The sequence below is a fragment of the Cupressus sempervirens genome, chromosome 7, assembly GCF_028749045.1.
Source record: "Cupressus sempervirens isolate cs-2001-9-10 chromosome 7, ASM2874904v1, whole genome shotgun sequence".
In the NCBI taxonomy this organism is placed as follows: Eukaryota; Viridiplantae; Streptophyta; class Pinopsida; order Cupressales; family Cupressaceae; genus Cupressus; species Cupressus sempervirens.
The window spans coordinates 617,637,500-617,659,527 of NC_143124.1; the positions used below are offsets into that span (position 1 = coordinate 617,637,500).

The 22,028-nt window shown below is 35.7% G+C and overlaps 1 protein-coding gene across 1 annotated transcript in view; it reads left to right on the top strand.

Annotated features, from left to right (window-relative positions):
* Nucleotides 1-21,518, top strand: part of MTM1 (manganese tracking factor for mitochondrial SOD2) — a 75,707-nt gene extending 54,189 nt beyond the window's left edge. The window contains exons 7-10 of the mRNA XM_089792265.1: nt 19,750-19,841; nt 20,382-20,531; nt 20,682-20,740; nt 20,856-21,518. Coding sequence (XP_089648391.1) covers nt 19,750-19,841; nt 20,382-20,531; nt 20,682-20,740; nt 20,856-20,988 — 434 coding nt within the window. The 3' untranslated portion in view covers nt 20,989-21,518. The remainder of the gene's footprint in view (nt 1-19,749; nt 19,842-20,381; nt 20,532-20,681; nt 20,741-20,855) is intronic.
* Nucleotides 21,519-22,028: the final 510 nt, after the last annotated feature.

The window sequence follows — 22,028 nt, forward strand, 5'->3', positions numbered from 1 at the left end:
CTGTTGATTACCTCTGAACTGTTTGTGTACAGTAAACTGATGTATTTAATAACCTAAACAAGATTACAGTTTTCGCTGGAGAAAACCCTAAACTATATATATAATAATGCAGATTGTCACTGGAGATACTATATCTCCACTTTGATTAATATGTATCTGAGCGGTCATTTTACTTATATTTATATGAGTCTATGTCCTCGTAGGGACATGACTCTACATGGCCAAGGGTTACGTAGGGTCGCGTCCCTACCTGGACTGACTAAAATACAACCTATCATTTGTTTGTATGAAATATAAATCATGCCCGATACATACAGTTTTGATATATATATATATATATACTGCTGAGGTTTATATAATCATATTAAATATATGAATTAATATCAGAAGTACATTGAACTGATAACTTATATATATATATACACACACCACACACCAAAGTAACGTGACTCAGACCTGGCTCGGACTCGGCAAGGGTAACTTGACTCGTGACCCGGCTCGGACTCGGTAGGGACTCGGCGGTGACTTGGCAAAGTGAAAAAACTTCGAAATTTTGAGATTTTTTAGGATTTAAAGAACATTCCATGCACCCATTATTGAATAAAGCTTAAAGACACAATAACATCATTAAATAGAAGATAATTTGATCATAATTGATAACGCACATACTTAAAAGTCAAACATACATCGATTGCATAAGTACAATACTACAAAGGTAAATTGCTAAATACTATATTACTACTACTAGTAACTAAACAGTAGCTGAAGGAAATATTATAAAAGTAAAACATATAATCATATATAAAATGATAAATCCATGCAACTTGTTAAAATGTATATGTAATAATGTATTATGAAATCCAACACATCAATAGTCATCATCAAATGTTCCAAATTTTGATCATATGTTAAGTTAAACAAAAAGTTAAAACAAGACTATAGCTATGGCTCCTAGTCAGAGTCCTCATCGTCATTCTCATCATTGTCATCCTCATCCTCATTCTCAACCTCAACCTCAGGTTCAATATAATCTATAAAATGCTTCTTAGTAAGTCGTCTAAGGTAGGTCTTGGATGACTGATTAGCCGTAGCATCAGCCTGTGAGGTGCCTCTAGAATCAACTGTAGTCTCTGGCTTTGCCAATGCCTGTGAGGTGCCACTAGGAACAACTGGAGCTCTCTGGTCCTTTGCTGCCATAGCCAAAGCCTCAGCCTGGCCCTCTCTATTTGCTTGGTCAACCCACTGTAGGTCCTCATCATCAAAGATAGGATCAGTAGCCTCAGTGATCCACTTAGACTCTGGATCAACCTCCTCTAGAGTAATCGGAGAGGTGTAACTATCGAAAATCTCCCTGGTCCTAATGTGTAGGTTGTAATGCACAAAGACTAACCTATTCATTTTCTCCATAGGCAACTTTTTACGCCTCTTTGAGTGGATGTGCTTGAACATGCTCTAGTTGTAGTCACGTCCAGAAGCGCTACTTGGTTGGCTCACTATGCAAATGGCGATTTGTTGAAGGCCCAAATATTTGCCACCATCTATCTGAATTTTGAAAAAAAGAAAAGAAAAAAATATTAGTCTCATTTCAAAATTTGAATTTTAAAGCTAGAAATTTAGAAACTAGATTGTATAAGGCTTAAGCTGCAATTTTTACCTGGCTGCAATTTTGTACAACCTTCTTTGCAAATTTGACTTGAAAAAATGGGTCTTGATGCATTATTGTAGGCATCCATCTCAAGCAATATATTTGTGGCATTAGTGGCCATCTTCGATATCATAGTGTATAGGCCACTAAGAACCTTCTCATTTGCCTTGAAATCTTCACGAAAATGGAATGCTGGATTGAGGTAATAGGCTGCTGCGTGGATGGGCTTATGAAGTTGATTTTGCCATCTATCAATTATGTCCCAAATAGGGCCATAGTTTTCTCAACTCCTACATATTTGGCCTTAGTAACCTCCTTGGCCCCATCCATGCCCTCATATATGTAGCCCATAGAGGGCTTCTCCCCATCAACAACTCGTAGGAGGGCTACAAGGGGATCAGTGATCTACAAAACAATTAAACAGAAAAACAATTTAGTGAATGATGGAACTTTGCAAAGTTGCACAATGAAAATAAAACAAAAATATGTATGAGATAAATTAATTTATTAAGATTTAATTTTTTAAAATTTAAATTACCTCCACAATCTTCAAACATGGCTTCCAAAAACCTTCTTCATCATAAATGCATTTTGTTGCATCTATCCCTGCAGGGGTGGTGGCAAAGGAGGATGAACTCCATTCTGGACCAACAAATATGCACCTTAAAGCGAACCTTGAACTCAGCAAGGACTTTAGTGTGATAAAATTAGAGGCAAATCTTGTGATACTAGGACGAGCCAACTCCTTTCCCTTCGTGTATTGCCTCATACTGCTGAGGACCAAGGCATGATTATAGATGAACTTACAAAGATTTTTGGCCTTAGCAACACATGATTTTACCCATTCAAGCTTGCCAATATCCTCTAACATGAGGTCGATGCAATGCGCCACACATGGAGTCCAAAAGATTCTTGGGTGTCTCTCCATTAAAAGTTTTCCTACAACAATTTTAAATTAGTTAGTAAACAATGATATTTTTTTGATGTATTAAAAAACTTCTAATTTTCAAAATTTAATGAAAAACTAAAATAAATTTTTTAGAACTTAGAAAGTTAGAAGTTAAAATTTTACCTGCAGCATCATAATTAGCTACATTATTAGTCACCACTTGGACAACATTCTCTTCCCCCACCTCCCTTATGACCTTCTCAATAGCCTTAGATAAGAATTTTGCATTTTTCACATGTGAGGAAGCATCTATAGACCTCAAAAACATGGTGGATCCTGAAAGTGAAAATTAAACAAAATAATTATCATTCAAGAATCAATAGTCAATAAAACAAAATTTTCGTTATTCAATAATAAATTAAATTTTAGACTTCAAGAAGTAGAGGATGATGAGTTACCTCCGCTAGAAACAAGAAAATTTAAGAGGGTCCTATTCCTCCTATCTGTCCAACTATCCGTCATAATGGTACACCCCTTTTGGCTCCAAATCCTTCTACGGTCCTCCAACTCAAGTTTCATCTCCTCAACCATATCTAGTAAGAGGGGGTCACTCAACTCATCTGCACTGGGGGCTTTCAACCCTGCACAACAGATGGAAACTGCATCAATTATCCCTTGCCAATAAGGAGTCCTTACATTTATAAAAACATTTTAATTAGCATATTTCAAATTTTCAACATCAAGTTAAAAGTATAAAATTGAATTTAAATTTTGAAACTTAAAAGTTTAAAACGTAAAACATTCAAATATAAATGAAGTTGAAGTACCTGGCTGCTATAAATGGAATGTAAATTGAATTTAAATTTTAGAACTTAAAAGTTTAAAACGTAAAACATTCAAATATAAATGAAGTTGAAGTACCTGGCTGCTATAAATGGAATGTTGCAAAAAAATCAAAACTTGCAAATTGCTCTTATTCTAGCTTCATGGATCTCCTTATTCTAGCCCAAGCTCTTAAGTGAGGGTTGTGTACTAGGAGTGGAACGCGGTACAAAAAAATTGTCCAACCTAGATTTTTTGACTCTAGGACGAAAGGTAAAGCCAGTACTACTATAAGGGGCAGCATCCACAACACCACTAGCAGTGCAAGGAATAGATGTAGAAAAAGTATGACTAGCAGAAGCACTAGGACGATAGGGGGAAGGGAAGAACCTTCTCCAACACAACCTACTGAACCTAGCTTGGTGTAAAACTAGACTCAGAAACATTTCCAGAGGAGCATGGAAGGGAAATGGAACCAATCTGAGCTCTCTGCTAATTGTTTTTTTCTAAATTCCTTTTCTTGTTCATATTTTTCTAAGGCAACATAACAAAAACGTTGAGCCTCAACAGTTGCAGCTATACAAGGCTCAACATCATGACCACGTATGCCAACAATATGGTATTTCAATCTATTTATCCCCCCATTATTAACGATTTTACAAAATAGGCATTTTGTTTGAGTTCTAGCTCTACCCGGAAAGTCTATGGTGTACTTCCAACACTCATCTTTTTTATTGCCTTTAGAGAGCTTGGGTTTTTTAACCTCCAGGAGCCATTATGAGTAAGGAAAAATGTAAAAGTTGCTGCAATAAGACATTTTAGACTAAATATTACCATTTTAGCATTGTATTTTATGAAGATCTAAAGTTAAAAAAAAATCCATAAACATACAAAAAAAAAATTCATCCAAAAAACCCATAAGCATAGAGAAAAAAATCATCAAAATCTAAAAAATCAACTCTTACCTCTTTCAAATGCTTTGAGAAGAGTGAGAAGAGCTCCTATAAACTCCTTGATGATCTAAATGCAAGCTACAATGTCACAAATGCAAGTTTTTCTCCTCTTCCTTTCAGTTGGTTGCAAAACAATGACACTCTCTCTCTCTCTCTCTCTCTCTCTCACTTTCTCACAATAGAGTTTTATGAAAGGCCTTTAGGGTTATAAGCATAACATAGAACAAAAAAAATAAAATAAAAAATCATTGTTTGTATCATATTTTAACCCAACTAGGCGTTTGCTGCCGCGGCAGGGTCAAGTGGCTCGTGACCCGCAAGTTAGGCGAGTCACGTCACTTGACCCACCGCCCCCGGGTCACGGGTCATTTTGACTTGGTAGGCTGGTGGTGACTCGCTGACTCGGGTGACTCGCTCGACTTGCGGCGAGTCACGTTACTCTACCACACACACACACAAAATCATATACTTAGTGTACTTCACTTCTACTGAAGCTACACTTTAACACTCCCTCTTAGCGAGGGAGAAGTGAGATACAAAAGTTTCCCCAATTCTCTTGATATGTGCACAGGTATCATCTTCAATGATATCTACTAGGAGAATAGGTTATCTGATTTAGAATACTTAGATACAATGATTTGGAGTAGTTCATTAGATAACCGAAATCACAATGTCATGAACTCTATCATGACAAGTATTATGATCTCCGGCTCTTCGGGACAACAACTTAATGATGTCTAATCATAATATGTTCGTTATCAAGACTTCCGGTTATTTGGATTAACAACACAAACTTGTCAAGATAACATGTTTACCACATGTAAGATTGTCACCTTACAATGGTTACCTTTTGTTTATATATGTCAATGAAAGATCATCACCTTTCATTACATATCTGATGCAACTATAAGATAGTGGCATTTTAATCAATAATGAATATGTATAAATAAAAGAAAACTGAACCCTGATTTAGTGTACAATTATAATTTAATACCAAATTTGCCTCTGAAATATTCCATTTTAGGCTTGGCAAGAGGTTTAGTAAGTACGTCTGCTATCTGCTCATTTGTACTTAAGTATTCTAGCTTGAGAACATCTTGATCTACCATATCTCTAATGTAATGATAAGGTATTTCAATGTGCTTAGATCGCTTGTAAAAAATTGGACTCACTGATAACTTAATGCAACTTTGATTATCACAATGGATGATTGTAGGCTTCAATAGTTTCTCGAACAATCCGACTAGCAATTTTCTTAACGATACTGCTTCTCTAGCTCCCATGGAAGAAGCTCTGTATTTTGCTTCAGTTGAGCTTAAGGCGATTGATGATTGTGCTCTGCTAAACCAAGAGATCATTGCTGAACCGAGATTGAAACAACATCCTGTAGTGCTCTTACGATCAATAGAGCTGCCCGCCCAATCAAAATCTGAATATCCATGAAGATTAATCTCAACTTGATCATATTTGAGGCCCATACCAATTGTACGACATAAGTATTGTAAAATGTGCTTGGCTGCCATGAGGTGGATCTTCTTCGGCTCACATGTGAATTGACTTAAGGCGTAGGTTACTTAGTAGATATCAGGACAAGTGTTCACTAGGTACATCAGTGATCTGATAATTTGTCGGCAGTGAGTGGGATCAGTGGGTACTGATTCAAATTTGTCATTCTTCTGTTTATGTAGATTTTTTTCTATAGTAGCTAAGGGTTTGCAATCCATCATCCCAAACTTAGTCAGAATGTCAATATTGTATTTTCCTTGATTCAGAAAGATGTAGTTCTTCTTTTGCCAGACTTCTAGACCTAGGAAATAATGAAGAAGCCCTAGACCTTCTGATAATTTGTCGGCAGTGAGTGGGATCAGTGGGTACTGATTCAAATTTGTCATTCTTCTGTTTATGTAGATTTTTTTCTATAGTAGCTAAGGGTTTGCAATCCATCATCCCAAACTTAGTCAGAATGTCAATATTGTATTTTCCTTGATTTAGAAAGATGTAGTTCTTCTTTTGCCAGACTTCTAGACCTAGGAAATAATGAAGAAGCCCTAGACCTTTCATGTCAAATTTTGCTGTCAGTTCTTGTTTGCGTTTTGTTATAAGATGTTCTTCACCTATTATTAGTAAATCATCAACATATAGTACAAGAATAATCGTATCACCTTCAACTATTTTGTAGTATATATTGGGATCAGCTTCATTTTTGGAATATCCTAATTTTGAGAGGTAGCTGTCTATCTTTTCGTACCATGCCCTCAAAGCTTGTTTAAGACCATACAATGCTTTCTTCAGTTTACATAAGAATTTTTGTCATGGGTGATAAATCCTTTAGGTTGTTCGATGTGTACTTCTTCAACTTCACTGTTTAGGAATGCAATTTTAACATCCATTTGGTGTATTTTCCACCCTTTGGATGCTGCGATAGCTATGATGGTTCTAATAGAAGTGTAACAGGCAACTAGAGCAAAAGTTTCTTCATAATCTATTCCTTTTGTGAGAATTTGCGAGCTACAAATCTGGCTTTGTATTTTTCAATACTACCATTTGGTGCATGCTCGATTTTGAATAGCCATTTAGAAGAGACAACTGATTTATCTTTGGGTCTTGTTACAACATCGCACACATCATTTTTAGTATGGATTGATATTTCTTCAATCATTTCATCTTTCCAAGGTTGGCATGATGATGCTTCTTCGACATTTGCAGGCTCTGTTTTGATGAGTTCGCACAATAGTGCTACATAGCATGAACGGTTCCTTGTTCTCTTGTTTTCTTTGACTACTTCATTAGGTTCTATATGATTTTCTTCTATCATTTTTCTTGCCCAAAGTGGTCTCTTTTTGTTGTTAGGGGTTTCAATGTTTTCTGTATTGGAACTTGTAGGTGCAAGACTTCCAGTATCAATCTCCCTCTCATTCTCAACTAGAGGATACTCTTCTAATTTAGTAGTTAATTCTATATATGGTTCATCAATGTTCTTGGAGAGGTTAAAAGCAATGTCTTCCTCAAATTTTACATCTCTACTGATTTCAATAGATCTTTGTCTAGGGACGTAGATCCTGTAACCTTTGGATGATTCATTGTGTCCAATAAATAGGCCCTTATTTCTAGATGGTTCTAGTTTAGTTCTCTTTTCTTTAGGGATATGAATGTATACAGGGCACCCAAATATTCTTAGATGACTTAAGTTTGGTTTGTTTCCAGTAAATACTAGTTCAGGAGTTGTATTTTCCAATATTGAGTGAGGACATCAATTTTGGATGTAAACTGCAATGTTAGAAGCTTTAGCCCAGAAAGAGGTGTGAAGGTTATGATCATGCATCATAGCTTTGGCATATTCAATAATATATCTGTTTTTCCTTTTTGCGACTCCATTTTGTTGAGGATTATATGGTATAGAAAACTCCCTCTTAGTCCCAACAGAGATGCAAAAATCTTTAAATTTTTTTGAAATGTATTCACCTCCATTGTTTGATCTTAATATATTGATTTTCTTTCTAATTTGGTTTTCAACTAGTGCTTTAAATTCTTTGAATTTGGATAACACTTTGGTTGATTCTTTAAGCTCAAGGAAGAAGATCCAAGCTTTCCTAGAGAAGTCACCTATAAAGATTACATAGTATAGAGTCTAGACATTTGCCTAGGGAAGTTTCTGACATAGGACCACATAAGTCAGTATGAATAAGTTCACGTACAAATTTTGATTTGTGTTCACTTTTGGGAAAGGACCCTTTTTTATTTTTACCTAAGGCACATCCTTTGCAAATATCGGAATGATCAGGTTTTAAGCTAGGTAATCCTATTACTATTTTTCCTATGGATGATAAAGCACGAAAATGAAGATGACATAGTCTTCTATGCTAGATTTCATTAGTGTTTGAGATTTCATGATTTAGAGATAGATTTTGATGGTTACAAAGTTTGTACAGACTTCCATCTCTAAATCCAATGGATATAGCATTCTTAATGTTGGAGTTCTTTGGCCAAGACAATACTTTATCTTCTTGGAATGTGTTTCGATATCCTTGGTCTGCAAGGCTCGAGATAGAGACCGAATTTCTTTTTATGCCAAGTACAAACAACACATTCTGTAGTTGAAGAGTGATACCTGTTTTTATTTGAATTGAACTTGACCCAACACCTTCTACCGAAGTTGTAGAGTTATCCCCAATAGTTACTTCTTCAGAGGAGCATCCTTCAAAGCTTTCGAATTTATCTCTAAAGCCTGTGATATAATGAGATGCTCCACTGTCTATTATTCCTGTATTTTTGTTGGAGTTTAGTTCGCTTGAGAGAGCTAAGTAGAATGCAAAGTTTTCATCTTTTTCATCTTTGACTTCTCCTAGTGCTGCTTGACTTTTCTTTCATTCTGGACAGAAGTTATGAGTATGGACAAATTTGTCACATTTGAAGCATTGCACTTTTGACCAATCTCTTTTCTTGTATGTTTTGTTGAATTCCTTTCTTTTTCGTTTGAATTTACCTTTCTTTCCTTTATTGACATGGAGAGCTTGAATATCTCCCTCTTGATTTAAACTGATTCCTCATGAAATTAATCTGGATTCTACTTGAGTACATTCGTTTTTAAGTTGTTCAAATTTAGGAAGTTTAGGTTGAGAGGTTAGTCCACGAATAAAATTTTTCCAAGATAAAGGTAGTCCTTTTAGTGCTATAATGCAAAGTTCTTTGTCATCTACTTGACTTCCAATAGTCACAAGTTAATCTTTTAATTCTGAGATTCTTAAGAAATAAGATGTAATAGACTCTCCATTGTTCATTTTGATGTATAGTAATTGTTGCTTTAATGTCAACAATCTACTGGTATTATTAATTTCAAATGTATTCTTAATAGTTGTGAACATCTCATAAGCTGTGTTTAGAGTCTTGATATTGAAGGGAGAATGTGATCTTTGATTGAATCTATAATGATTTTAATAGCTTTGTTATTATGTCTCTTCTAGGTTGTTTTGTTTGGATCATTCTCTGGCATGGACTTATCTTGTTCTATGTATCCTTCTAATTCCATTTCTCGAAGGATGATCATTACTTTTATTTTCCATGATGCAAAATTGGAGGCCCCCTTAAGTCTATTTTCTAGTCTTATGTGATTTACTGTAGTCTTAGATTGAAGATAGTTTTATAGATTTAATAGATTTAAATCTATATGGGACTGACTGAAATTTTCTATCAGTATGGCTCTGATACCATGTAAAGTTTAAGGATCTCTGATAGAGAGAATAGGTATATTGAACTTGTCTTTCCTGATATATTATAACTGAGTTCAGACTTCAGAGTACTAATACTAATCAGATGTATTAAGTATTCAACCTTGAGTTCTGATTATAAATTTGATTCTCATAAATCTCATGAACTTGTCTTTCCTGATATATTATAACTGAGTTCAGAGTACTAATACTAATCAGATGTATTAAGTAATCAACCTTGAGTTCTGATTATAAATTTGATTCTCATAAATCTCAGTATAACTGAACCTTGTCTGTTGATTACCTTTGAACTGTTTGTGTACAGTAAGCTGATGTATTTAATAACATAAACAAGATTGCTGATTTCGCTGGAGAAAACTATATATATAATAATGCAGATTGTCACTGGAGAAACTATATTTCCACTTAGATTGGTACGTATCTCAGTGACAATTTTACTTATGAGTCATGGCCATGTAGGGTCATGGACTGACTAAATTCCAACCTATCGTTTGTTTGCATGGAATATAAATCATGCCCGATACGTACGGTTTTGATATTATTTAAGAGATCAATATATATATATATATATATAAACTGCTGAGGTATATATATGTATAGATACACACACACACACACAAAATCATATACTTAGTGTACTTCACTTTTACTGAAGCTACACTTTAACAGATGATATTATGCTTTATGGCCAACCTAACATTTAGGAAGCTAGAACTTTTAAGGATGTATTGAACAATTATACGCTTGCCTTGGGGTAGGAGATTAATAAGGAAAACATCTGAAATTTTCTTCTTCAATATTTCTAAAGAATCTGAGGATATATGTAGGGTCCTAAACTTTAAACTGAGCAGTCTCCCCTGTGAATACTTAGGGTTGCCTCTGGACATTTGCAATTGCTCCTCTTTATGAGATGGGGTGCCTTAAAATGTTAGAAGGAGAACTGAATCTTGGACGGGTAGACGGCTTTCCTCTGCAGGAAGAATTACAATGTTTAAGTCAACCATTTCAGAAATGCCAATCTAACAACTTTATGCTATTTACCTCTCTACCAAATAATGGGAGCTCTTGAATAAACTATTAAGGAACTTCTTTTTGCAAGGATTCAAGAGCAAACAAAAACTTTCTCTTCTAGCTTGGGATAATATTTGCAGACCCTATGAGGAGGGTGGTTTTGGTATAAAAAATATTAGAGACCAAGTGATGGTTCTGGGAGCAAAATTAGTCTGGAGAATGTTTAAAATTCCCCACTTTAAAATGGGCTAGGATTCTTAATAAAAATTACTTAAAAAACCTGGATCTGGTTGGAATTTCTAGAATTAGGAACCCTCCAAGAGGATCTAGGATTTGGAATGTTATGTTGGACTGCAATTATATTATTCAAGATTAGTTAACTTGGAGTCCTGGGGATGGGCATCAGGCCCCTTTTTGGACTCATTCAGGGGGGGGGGCGGGGGGGGGGGGGGGGGGGGGCGCGGTGGTGGTGGGGGGCACTATAAAAACATTGTTGAAATAACTAACCTAGAAACTACAAGATTCATTTTGGAAGCCCACTTGGGCATCTATATTGAAGATTACATTTTAGTAGATGAAGGATTATTAGAAGGCTGGAAATGGAGATCCTTTTCCACTTTTGACATGCTGAGGAGATGAGTGCCCTAGACAAGATCCTGGGTGAACGCAAGATCTCCTTCACTCAAAGAAAAGATGAGCCTATATGGGATGGTTCAAAAACTGGGAATCATAACTCAAAGGAAGACTGCAACAATCTTGGCAAGAAAAAAATTTATCCTAAAGTCAACATTCCTCAACTACTTTGTTGGGACAACTTATGTATCCCTAAAGTAGGTTTATTATCATGGCTTTCTCTTTAGAACAGGATTTTAACCTTTGATAAATTCAGAAACTTGGGATATAAGGGGCCAAGCAGATGCTCCTTGTATGAAAATACTGAAGAAGATATTGACCACATCCTATAAGGATGTGATTACTCAAATTGATGTTGGCAATGGTTGCTTGGCAATTTGGGCATTAGGCTTGTATTGCCTAACACTATGCTTAGTATGATTCAATCTTGGCCTATTCTTAAACATAAATGTATATTCAAAGCTTTATGAATAATTTCTCCTTCGGATATTATTTGGGAGCTATGGAAAGAAAGGAATAGGAGAATTTTTAAAAAAATGTAAATAGGATGGGATCAACTTACTATTAAAATGGAAGTTTTAATCATTGAAACCTTAAAATATTAAAATGTTTAAAGTCAGTAATTTCGAAAGAACTATGATCCCTGGGAGATGAGAAACAATGGCTTGGTTTAAAATATCCCTCCGTTTTTTGGTCAAGGGGGGGAAGTTAGCACACAAAAATCACTGGCATGTGTTTGGAGACCCCCAGAAGCTAGGTGGTATAAGCTCATCTTTTACGGGGCTTCTAGAGGGAACTTGGCCATTGTAGGGATTGGATGTTGCATCCGTAACAATGATGGAATGGAAGTAGCAAACTTAGCTTAACCCATTGGTTTGGTTTCTAACAATGAGGGTAAACTTACAACTCTATTTGAAGGCTCATGGCTTTGTTCTAAGATCGCAGTTGAAAACTTGGAAATCGAAGGGGACTCTGCTATTATCATCAATGCTTTGGGAAAGCAATGCATGCCCAATTGGAGACTTGAAGCCTTGTTAACAAGAGCTATTCACTTTACTAGATCCTCAAAACATTAACCACACATATATAGGGAAGGAAATGGAAAAGCAGACAAATTGGCAAATAAAGGGGTGAATGGGTATCTGTTTGTGTTACCCGAAGATGCGTCCCAGGTATGTTTTCAGCCGTCCCTGTCCTGGAACTGTCTTGGAGACTTGGGGACACCTAGGGGACTAGACTTAGACTTCTAGAACAAATTAGACTTTGATTTTCAAAGTAAGACAAATTTGGCATATGAATTCTGCTGATTCTTATATTTTAAGGTTCTATTATGTATAAGTACATGCTTTATCCATGTTTTTATATAAATATTTTAAATTTCTCTAAATATTTAATTTTCCCTATTGTTATATAGCCATCCCCATTTGCCGTCTCCCCCCGTCCCCAAAATCGGCAAAAGTTTTGCTTGTCCCAGAAACCTGTCCTGCTGTACCCTGCCGTACCTGTCTCAGAAACTCGGGGAAACATAGGTATCCATTCATCCTAAAGGCTTGACCTCTTAACTTTGTGAATTTGTTTTGTTTAAGCTAAGGTCGGGTTCTTTTCTTTAATATGGGCTCACATAGTATAGATTATATCCTTCTTAATCTTTAAAATTATATTAAAACTATGACCCATCGACTTGGATCTTCCTCACCCATCATAGTTTAGTTATCACATTAGCATCTTGTTATCTCATCAATTAATTTAATAATTGTTATATATTCTTTAGCTCATGAATTTTCCTTGGTTTGGAACATGTTTACTTATTATTTGCAACCTTAGCCGCATTCATTTCGTGTTAATTCTTTGGCTACCCCTCTCTTTACGACACTCATTTAATCTGTGGTGCCTGATGGAGTCTAAAAATTTAGGTCTCCATTTGTGAAATGATGTTGAAAATTGATATATCAAAGGAATGCTAAGCACGAACAAGATTACTAAGGTACCCATTACCAATGTTGAAAGTACGAGGAGCCAAATTCACTGTTTGAATGAAGTGGAAATTACCTTCAATTTGCCAAACTTGTTGAAATACTATGAATATAAATTGAAATAATACTATTGGCAAAGGTGAGTAAAGCATCTGCAGCTTGCATAATGACTACATAGAAATAGTGATACATGGATACACTCAGAAAATGGTAAAATATTTTACAGCATATAGAGATCAGCATATTGGAGATATGATTTACTCAGTCAGTGAAATATATATTCTCTTCAAGGAAATATCTTGTCCTAAGGATTTCAGACCAAGTCTTAATCAAATGCTTGTTGGGACTGACAAAAACATTTAGCATTTTTATACAAATCACGTTCCTGGCAGACATATACGGGGTCATGTATACAAAAGAAGAGGCTCATGGATAATTTGAAGAGCATCAGTAACCCAGCCCATGGCTCCCTGTCGAGTATATGAAATTGTTTGGCAGAATTTACTAAAGGATATAGTCACAGATATATCATTGAGTATTATATAACCACATAAGAAGCAGTAACTCTATCACTGTTGAAGGTAGACAAGTGCAAGTATTTATAATCCATGTTTGGGATATGGTTGCTGTAAGCAACATATTAGACATTCATCATAATACGGAAGTTAATAATTCATATTAAGTATTCCAAAACTGTTTCTAAGCATTGTGTGAATAAGATGATGAAAAAGAAGAAATATGCACAGCCCTATACAGAGGAACAGTACATGATTATATATGTTGAGATCAAAGCAAAGAATATAAGTCTCATTATGACAGTGGAGTACTTGAAAAGGTTCAGCGAACTTATTGGAGATAGACTGATATGCACAGAGCGCTTAAGTTCTATGATTCATCATGCATGATTACAGTCAAAAGACCTAAGATCATGAACAGATTGTTTTCATACAGCGAACACATAACCTTAAGAGCACGGCACTAATTGAACCTAATGATACTCGGCAAAGGTAGTAAAGGATACTGCAACCACAGTCTGAAATGAAGAGCAATACAATATGGACATCAAACAGTAGATACTCAATGAAATTTATCAGGTTTCCTGAACCAACGATGAAAATCTATGGTTATCTGATCCATCAAACGATCAGTCTATGATGTGTATTAAGGATAATTGGCTGAGATGTTTTTGGGCATCAAAAGTTTGAAAATAGATTCCATATAATCAAGCGCTTGGACTGGTCTCCCCATTGCAGAAGGAATGTTTTACATCATGCAAAGATGACAAATGGATAAGCGAGCCATTAATTGAAGCGTTTTTGTTCTCCTTAGCATTAGCGTTTTCCACGACGATTTTGGTATTTTTTCCTATCAATTATTATCTATATATTTTACTTACAACACTCTATATTTGTGGCAAGTATGTAAAATGCGTGGGCAAAGTGTGAGTATGGACACAGGAGGAATGTCTTCGCTGATGAATGACAAATTAGGAGGAAAGCAGAAGAAAGCCTGGAATGACAAACAAGCCAAGTTTGACACATACATGCCTCCAAAGGTCACCCCATCCGTGTATTCCTGCACTCAAATGCCCAGAAGTATACACTTGGAAAGCTTATCATCATCCGGAAGAAGCTAAGGTGTGCAATGAAGCCTGTGTGGATATAGAGCTTGAGTGATTCAGTTTCCTCTAGCAACTATCAAATTTGATTTGGCCATCATATAATAAGTGGAAAACATGAAAAACCGATCATTATCAATCAAAATTATATTAAAATTATATGATCGGTTATTTGTTACAAAAGGGTGCGATGGTTAATAATGCTCCTTCATCCTTTATAAATATGAGATGAAAAATCAAAAGATAGGCAATTCATATTCATATAATTTTTTTGGATATCTTATGCACATTAATATATTATATTCCTTCATTGGTAAAGGAATGAATTTTTGAACTAAGCTTGTGGATTTTGGATTACTGAGAAAATTCATATGCGATTCCGGAATTGAAATGCATTGGATGGATCATCTATAAGGAGTGTCTCTATGTGCAATTTCTATTTCAGGCATAATCTGTAAGCGTATCTATTTTTTTAATTTGATTAGGGTTTAAAATATTATTAAGTTGTGTCCGTTATAATTATTTTTAAAATTCTATAAATATTTTAATGTTTGAACAAGTGGACTAGGTCATTATTGCATTTTAAACTCGTTAAAAATAAATATTGTGAAATATTTAATTATTTCTGTATTTATGTCTAGTTTGTCTCCATATCACAGGAGTTAAAGTGCATGCTAGACTAGTTTAAAATTGCATCCATATAATTGATCCGTCGTGTTTGAATTGTTAAAATTGTTTATAGTTTAAATTAAAATACATCAAACTTTATAAAGTTGTACATTTCAACTTATAATATTGACTCTGATTGCCCATTTAATTAAGCATTGGTCTTTATATTACTCTTGATTCATAATCCATATGTTGACAACTGTTTCATTTCTTTCCATTGAGGAATTAATATATTCATTTGTTGTGTTCATTCTTTATTTAAAACATTATCACATTTATTTATTAATTCATAATTTTCAAGTTTAAAGTTTTTCTATAATTCTTGCCATTAGGAAAACTTTCAATACATTTGCATTCTAATTAATCTGCTTTAAGCATCTTGGATTTAAGGTTGTTGTCCAGGATTAGGTGGATCCACCTTGGCCTTGCAGAGCCAGAAGCACAGGGGATTTTGTTCGCATCGATCAATCCCATCAAGTTGGCTATAACCGGTTGGATATCTTGGCATCGAGTTGGCAAGACTCGTAGGATTCCAATCTGCGGTTTTGGGAACCAAGAGTGCCCATCTCTATAATCATTATTATGATGGATTTTGTTGGATCTCATTCCAATTTAACTGCTGTCCTTTCCATAACTGTGGTGTCCTTTACATCTGATCATATGTCTTTTCTACCTCTCGACCACTCTCTTCAAGATTATTTTTTCCATAAAGCTGATATGTTATAGCAGTAACTCCTCTTGTAAGGACTTGATGGTCTTATGATTACTCTCCTCTATTTAATCCACCCGTGGCTTCATCCCCCTTCACTTGAGTCATTGTAGTATGGAGACACCCACCAAGTGTAGGAGCTCTGGCAAATGGCTATTGATACCCCCATTACTCTGGACTGTATCCATCAGATTATCTCTCTGAAGAATAGGGTTATCTGGTAGGCTGTCTTGAATAGCTTGGGATGGCAGTTTGTAAATTGCAGACGCCCATCAAGCACAGGAGCTCTGGCAAATGGCCATTGATACCCCCATTACTCTGGACTGTATCCATCAGATTATCTCTCTGAAGAATAGGGTTATTTGGCAGGCTGTCTTGAATAGCTTGGGAGGGCAGTTTTTAAATTGCAGACCCCCATCAAGCACAGGAGCTCTTGCAAATGGCCATTGATACCCCCATTACTCTGGACTGTATCCATTAGATTATCTCTCTGAAGAATAGGGTTATTTGGCAGGCTGTCTTGAATAGCTTCGGAGGGCAGTTTGTAAATTGCAGGGACTACTTTAGGGCTAACCTTGATATTCCCGCAATGTTTATTGCCATAGCTATGCACATCTTTAATAATAGGGACATGATAGCCAAGCTTTGCAGAGAGTTGTTTATAGAGGAGATTTTGGAAGATTTGGATAGAGTCTTGATCAACATTAGGAATGATTTTACGATTCCTAGAGCGGACAACTACAACTTACTCATGTTGAGAAACCGACCTGTCCCAACATAGCCAATCGTGTTTTCGGAGTATTTGGAAGGCTTTTGGGCACATCAGGAAGTTATTGAGAGGAATATGAAAATTTTAATGATGTTTCTTGAAATTTTGGTCCAGGTGGAGGAAAATTGGTTGGAAACTTACTTTGAGGAGGAAGGCATTGCCAACAATAGGGCTTTGGCTGAAGCCACAGGAGATTTAAGGGAGGCTGTTCGTTTCACGGGTTGAAGGGAAACGGGCAGCTGCTCTCTCGTTTATTGGTTTTTTGAATGTATTTAGATAGATAGATAATGGTCTGTGTATTTACCCTGAGGTTTTAGTTTGGTTTGGTTTTGGAGATATTGTCGATAATCCCAATCTTTAATTCGATAAGCATTAGACTTCTCTGAACAAGATAATTGCTAAAACATTCTGTTATGAATTAATACTGTGATATATATTATATTCATCTTATATGTCTAATCATTCTCGGTTATTTGTTTTTGATTAAGGAAAACAGGTTTTGAAGGGTGCCTGAAACCTTGTACAAAGCTAGAGATTTTCAATAAGCACTGTTACAAAGAAACAACAGACTAAGAAGGATCCGGTTACCCCCCAAGAAAAGAAGTAACCAAGGTGACAGAAAAGCCTATCAACAACAAAAACAAAACATCCAGCTAGGAGCCATAGAGCCCAATAGTGGGTTCCATCTCCAAAAACCAGGCACAACTGAGGAGCTCACGATTTGCCCTTTGATATAGAGCCTCCCAAGGCCGACTTGAGAATCATATCTATTGGATGAATAGAGGGCTTAGATTTCTCGGTTATTTGTTATATTGATCACTAGGTTATCTAATTCTATTATTCTAGGATTTTAAGTGATATGATGCTTTATTTCGTTGAGTTATTCTCGGCTTGGGCCGCAACGTAGAGAAGAATCTCATCTTTTAATGCTATATCTGTTAGCTATTTATTTGGTTTATTATAGGTTCATCAACGTCGGTAGGACACCTTTGGGAAGGCTTTTATGAATCTATATTAAAATGAAAGATGATTAATGGTTTATATCGCTACCTGCAGATTAGTATTCATCTTCCTAATCATTAAATCAGTTGCTGGATAATCTTTATGTCTCACTGAACTTGGGTTGGGTAGCCAGATACTCTCCTGTGGTATTTGAATTACATAGTCTAATCATGGGTTATGCCTGCTCTTTAATCTTAGATTTGGCTAATCTGCATTTAATATCAAATTGGGGTAAACACTAATTTGCTGAGATCTAATGGTTTATCGTTTATTGTGAGAATGGACAGAAACTCCATGAGACTTTTAAATGCAAAAGTTTGATCTTTTGCAGAACAGATGAAAATGGACAATTGTATTAAACTCAAAATTCTGGGTTTTCATTTTATTAATTAGTATGTCTCTTGGCTCTAGTAGGAAGTGATTTTATCCTCATTCTTAGTACTTTTGTTCTTGGTAAAGTAATTGATTTTCTCCTATTTTCTGCTAACTCTTGGTCAAGTGGTGGGTTTTGGTATGATTTGCAGTATGGTTTTGGTATGAGCATTCTTGGTTGAGTTTTTCTGCATGGATGAGAAGACTCTTCTCGATACTTTATTCTTCCTTTAAACAATGTATGTCCTCGTGTAAACATCAAGAGGATCTTGGAAGGGCCAAATGTAACGTCCTCATAAGGGCGAGTAAGATCTATAAATTCATTATTTATCAATTTACAATTTATTGGACATGTAATAACAACCAATGTTTATTAACTCAAATTGACCGCTTGTCCAAGGTGGAAAGCTAAATTGTAATTTGCAACTTTTGTTTGTATACTTCTTGACTGAATAAGTCCTGGGCAAGCCTGGAGGTTTTCTTTTCTCTGTTCTTTCTTACCATTGCCGGCAGTGAACGAAGGTTGTACTGTTTTCCATTGATTAATAAAATTATTCAGGTCTTGGCCTTTATGGTTAGGTTTTGTCAAGCGCGCGCGCACACACACACACACACATATATATATCCTAAATGAAGAGCATAGTTTGGTTTTGTTTGGGAGAGATGGAGTGATACCTCAGAATGTAGGAGGAAACTCCCAAGATGGGGTAAGGACATATACCACAAATCTTTGAGGAGAGGTCCTAAGATAGGAATGCACGTGTTCCATGAAAACTTGAGGTAGCATACTTGTAGCTTGTTTCTTAAGTGCCCCAAGGAAAAGTAAATCAGAATCTTCATCCTTCTTAAGGTTATTTATTAGGAGAGAAGTAAGAAATTAGGGCTTAAGTATATATTATGAATCAGTGTTGCTTCTAATTCCATCTAATTTAAATGCATTGTGATGTGTGTTAATCATTGGGAATTGGTAGCCTCCTAGTAAGGAACTCTACAAATGGCCATTCCCATGTGCAGTCCAACCCCTAGTTGGGAATTTTAGGCTAAATCCAGCAAAGCCCCATTTGGGACATAACATATGTTGTATATTAACATCATTTATGGCTGTAACTTGTGAGTACAAGTCATCTTCTAAAGATTTTTTTAGATCTTCTTGCTTTTGTGTTTGGAAGAAAATTGGCGAATTCCCTTCAATATCAAGCTCAGCATGCATTATTGTTTATGTAGAAATTGTTTGTAAATTTCTATTACTACATTGAAAAAGCAAGAGGAAGATTTAAAGGAGGAAAATACCTACATGTCCTGCAATTTATTGATGATTTGGAAAATGGTCTGCTAATCTAATGTTTAGCTCTATTTGAAAATATTTTAAAGTGGTTGCAGCAACCAAAATGCTTTTGACAGAAAATGAGGCAATCGGTTTAAATTACTTCTAAGATGTGTATTTGTTGATTAAGGACAGTTCAAGGATTGCGGGTGTTATGGACTGGAGTTGGAGCTCAGCTAGCTCGTGATGTACCATTCTCTGCCATTTGCTGGACAACTCTTGAGCCAGTAAGAATTGTGTTCTACCTTTTATTTTTGTAAACTTATGCGAATAATGGATAAACAGTTATCAAATACATATTTTAATGTGAAAGTAATGTTCTGTTTTTTTTCCTGCCGGAAACAATTGTAATAAGAGCAGGTTGAGTTTTAAAAACACAAATATCAAACCTATAATTGACTTATTTTTCTTTGCCTCATCTAAATATTATTGGATCGATCTCCATTTTTCTGCTATCATGGATTGTCGTTGAATTGCATAAACCGAACATGTCAAAATTCAGGCAACTACATATACAATGTCCTCAATTGCAAAGCTTGAAAGCTTCAGTTGTTTGTTTACATGTACTGTTTTTTGATGGGATAAGCTATTTTATGCAACTCTATTTTATGTGTCTGTGATGCAAGTAATATTATATACAATAAAATGGGCTGCTATTGGTTTTCTAGCTTTCTATGCAGTATATGTGGCTGAGATTTTTTTGCCTGTTATCAATATGCAAATTTCTTTGTAATCAACAGCCAAGGATTTTGATGTTATTTGTATAGGTTAGGCGACATATTCTTGGGCTCGTAGGTGAGGACGCAACTGCAATAAATGTTTTTGGAGCCAATTTTTCAGCTGGTTTTGTAGCAGGAAGTATAGCTGCTGCTGCCACCTGTCCTCTTGATGTTGCAAAAACACGGAGACAAATAGAGGTATGTCTGAAGAGTCACTGCTGTAATATTCTTGCTTTAGCTATTTGATAATTTCTGTAAACACATTCTTAAGGCCTGTCTACTGTTTTATCAAAATTAGACTAGCAGATTCTCATCAGATTGACTGACGATGTACTTGATGCTTTTCAGAAAGATCCAATGAAAGCAATGAAAACTACTACAAGACAGACGTTGGTGACTGTTTGGAGGTTATTTTCTTTGTCATTATATTAGTTCTTTTTACAGGACTAAATGAAATTGTACTGTGGCTAACTGCCTTGTCAAGACATTTTGAATGAATATCTAGTGGATTTCCTTTTCCAGGGATGGTGGATTGCGGGGACTATTTATGGGTGTAGGACCACGCGTTGGGCGTGCAGGCCCGTCTGTTGGGATTGTAGTTTCATTTTATGAAGTTGTAAAGTACTTGCTACACCAAACACAAGCAACCTCTTGATACTGCTTAACTGAGGATTTGAGCAACCAGATCTTACAAGCATGCAGAGTTGAGATAGCTTATGTCAGGGCTGCTAGCGAGATCAGTAAGCTGGTTTGTGAGGGATGTAAATAAATCTTTATAGATCATGGCAAATCTCATGGATTAATTACACATAGAATCTTCTTTTCGTCAAGAGTAAGGCGAATTTTTGACACAAGGTAACCAGGCAAATGCAAGTTGTCCCTTGGCCTGAGATCATCAATACTTCAAATGCTGTCTTCTTTCTTCAATGAATCAGAGAGATCAGATAAAAGTCTCATCTTGGAGGTCGCAAAGCTGCACATACTGTGGGGTACTTCAGTTAAAATTTTGAAGTTTTATTTATATTGGGTCCCAATAGGGCAAAGTTGCATATGCAAACATTTTGACTAATGTTGCTCATGACGGGATGTTGAAAGCTTCCTCTATTGTTTTGTTGCAAACGGAACCAAAAATATTTTTCCTACATTTTTCAAGTAAACGTGCACTGACAAATTTCCTCTCTTCAATTCTTTGAAGCATATGTTAGTATTTGAACATTCATGCATTAATGAAATAAAAGGTGAAGGTAAATGAAATGAAAATATCCCATGAACATCCAAAGTTGTGAGTAAAATGTAAGTAAAATAGACTGCCTGGAAAGCTGAATTAACAAGGGCGATTTGATAATTGGAAATGTCCTGAAAACTTGGGGACTTGAAAATGTTTTTGGGGACGTCCATACATCCTGGGGACGGTTGGGGATGCCTCGGAAGTCTCCAAGACCAATGGGCTTCCTTGATTTTATAGACAACATCAACACTTATAAAATATTGTTCTTTCATAAAACACTTTCTTTTTTAATTTTAAAGTGGGTATCTCCTTCCAAGTTCACCCTAACATGCTTATTACTATTTGGTAGCTAGTTCTTGCTATTTGGGACCCTCCGATTAATATTTGACAATGTTATGTTTAGAATCATGGAATTAATATTGTTGTTAGTCACCCTACACACTCAGAATTATATAACATGTTGTTTG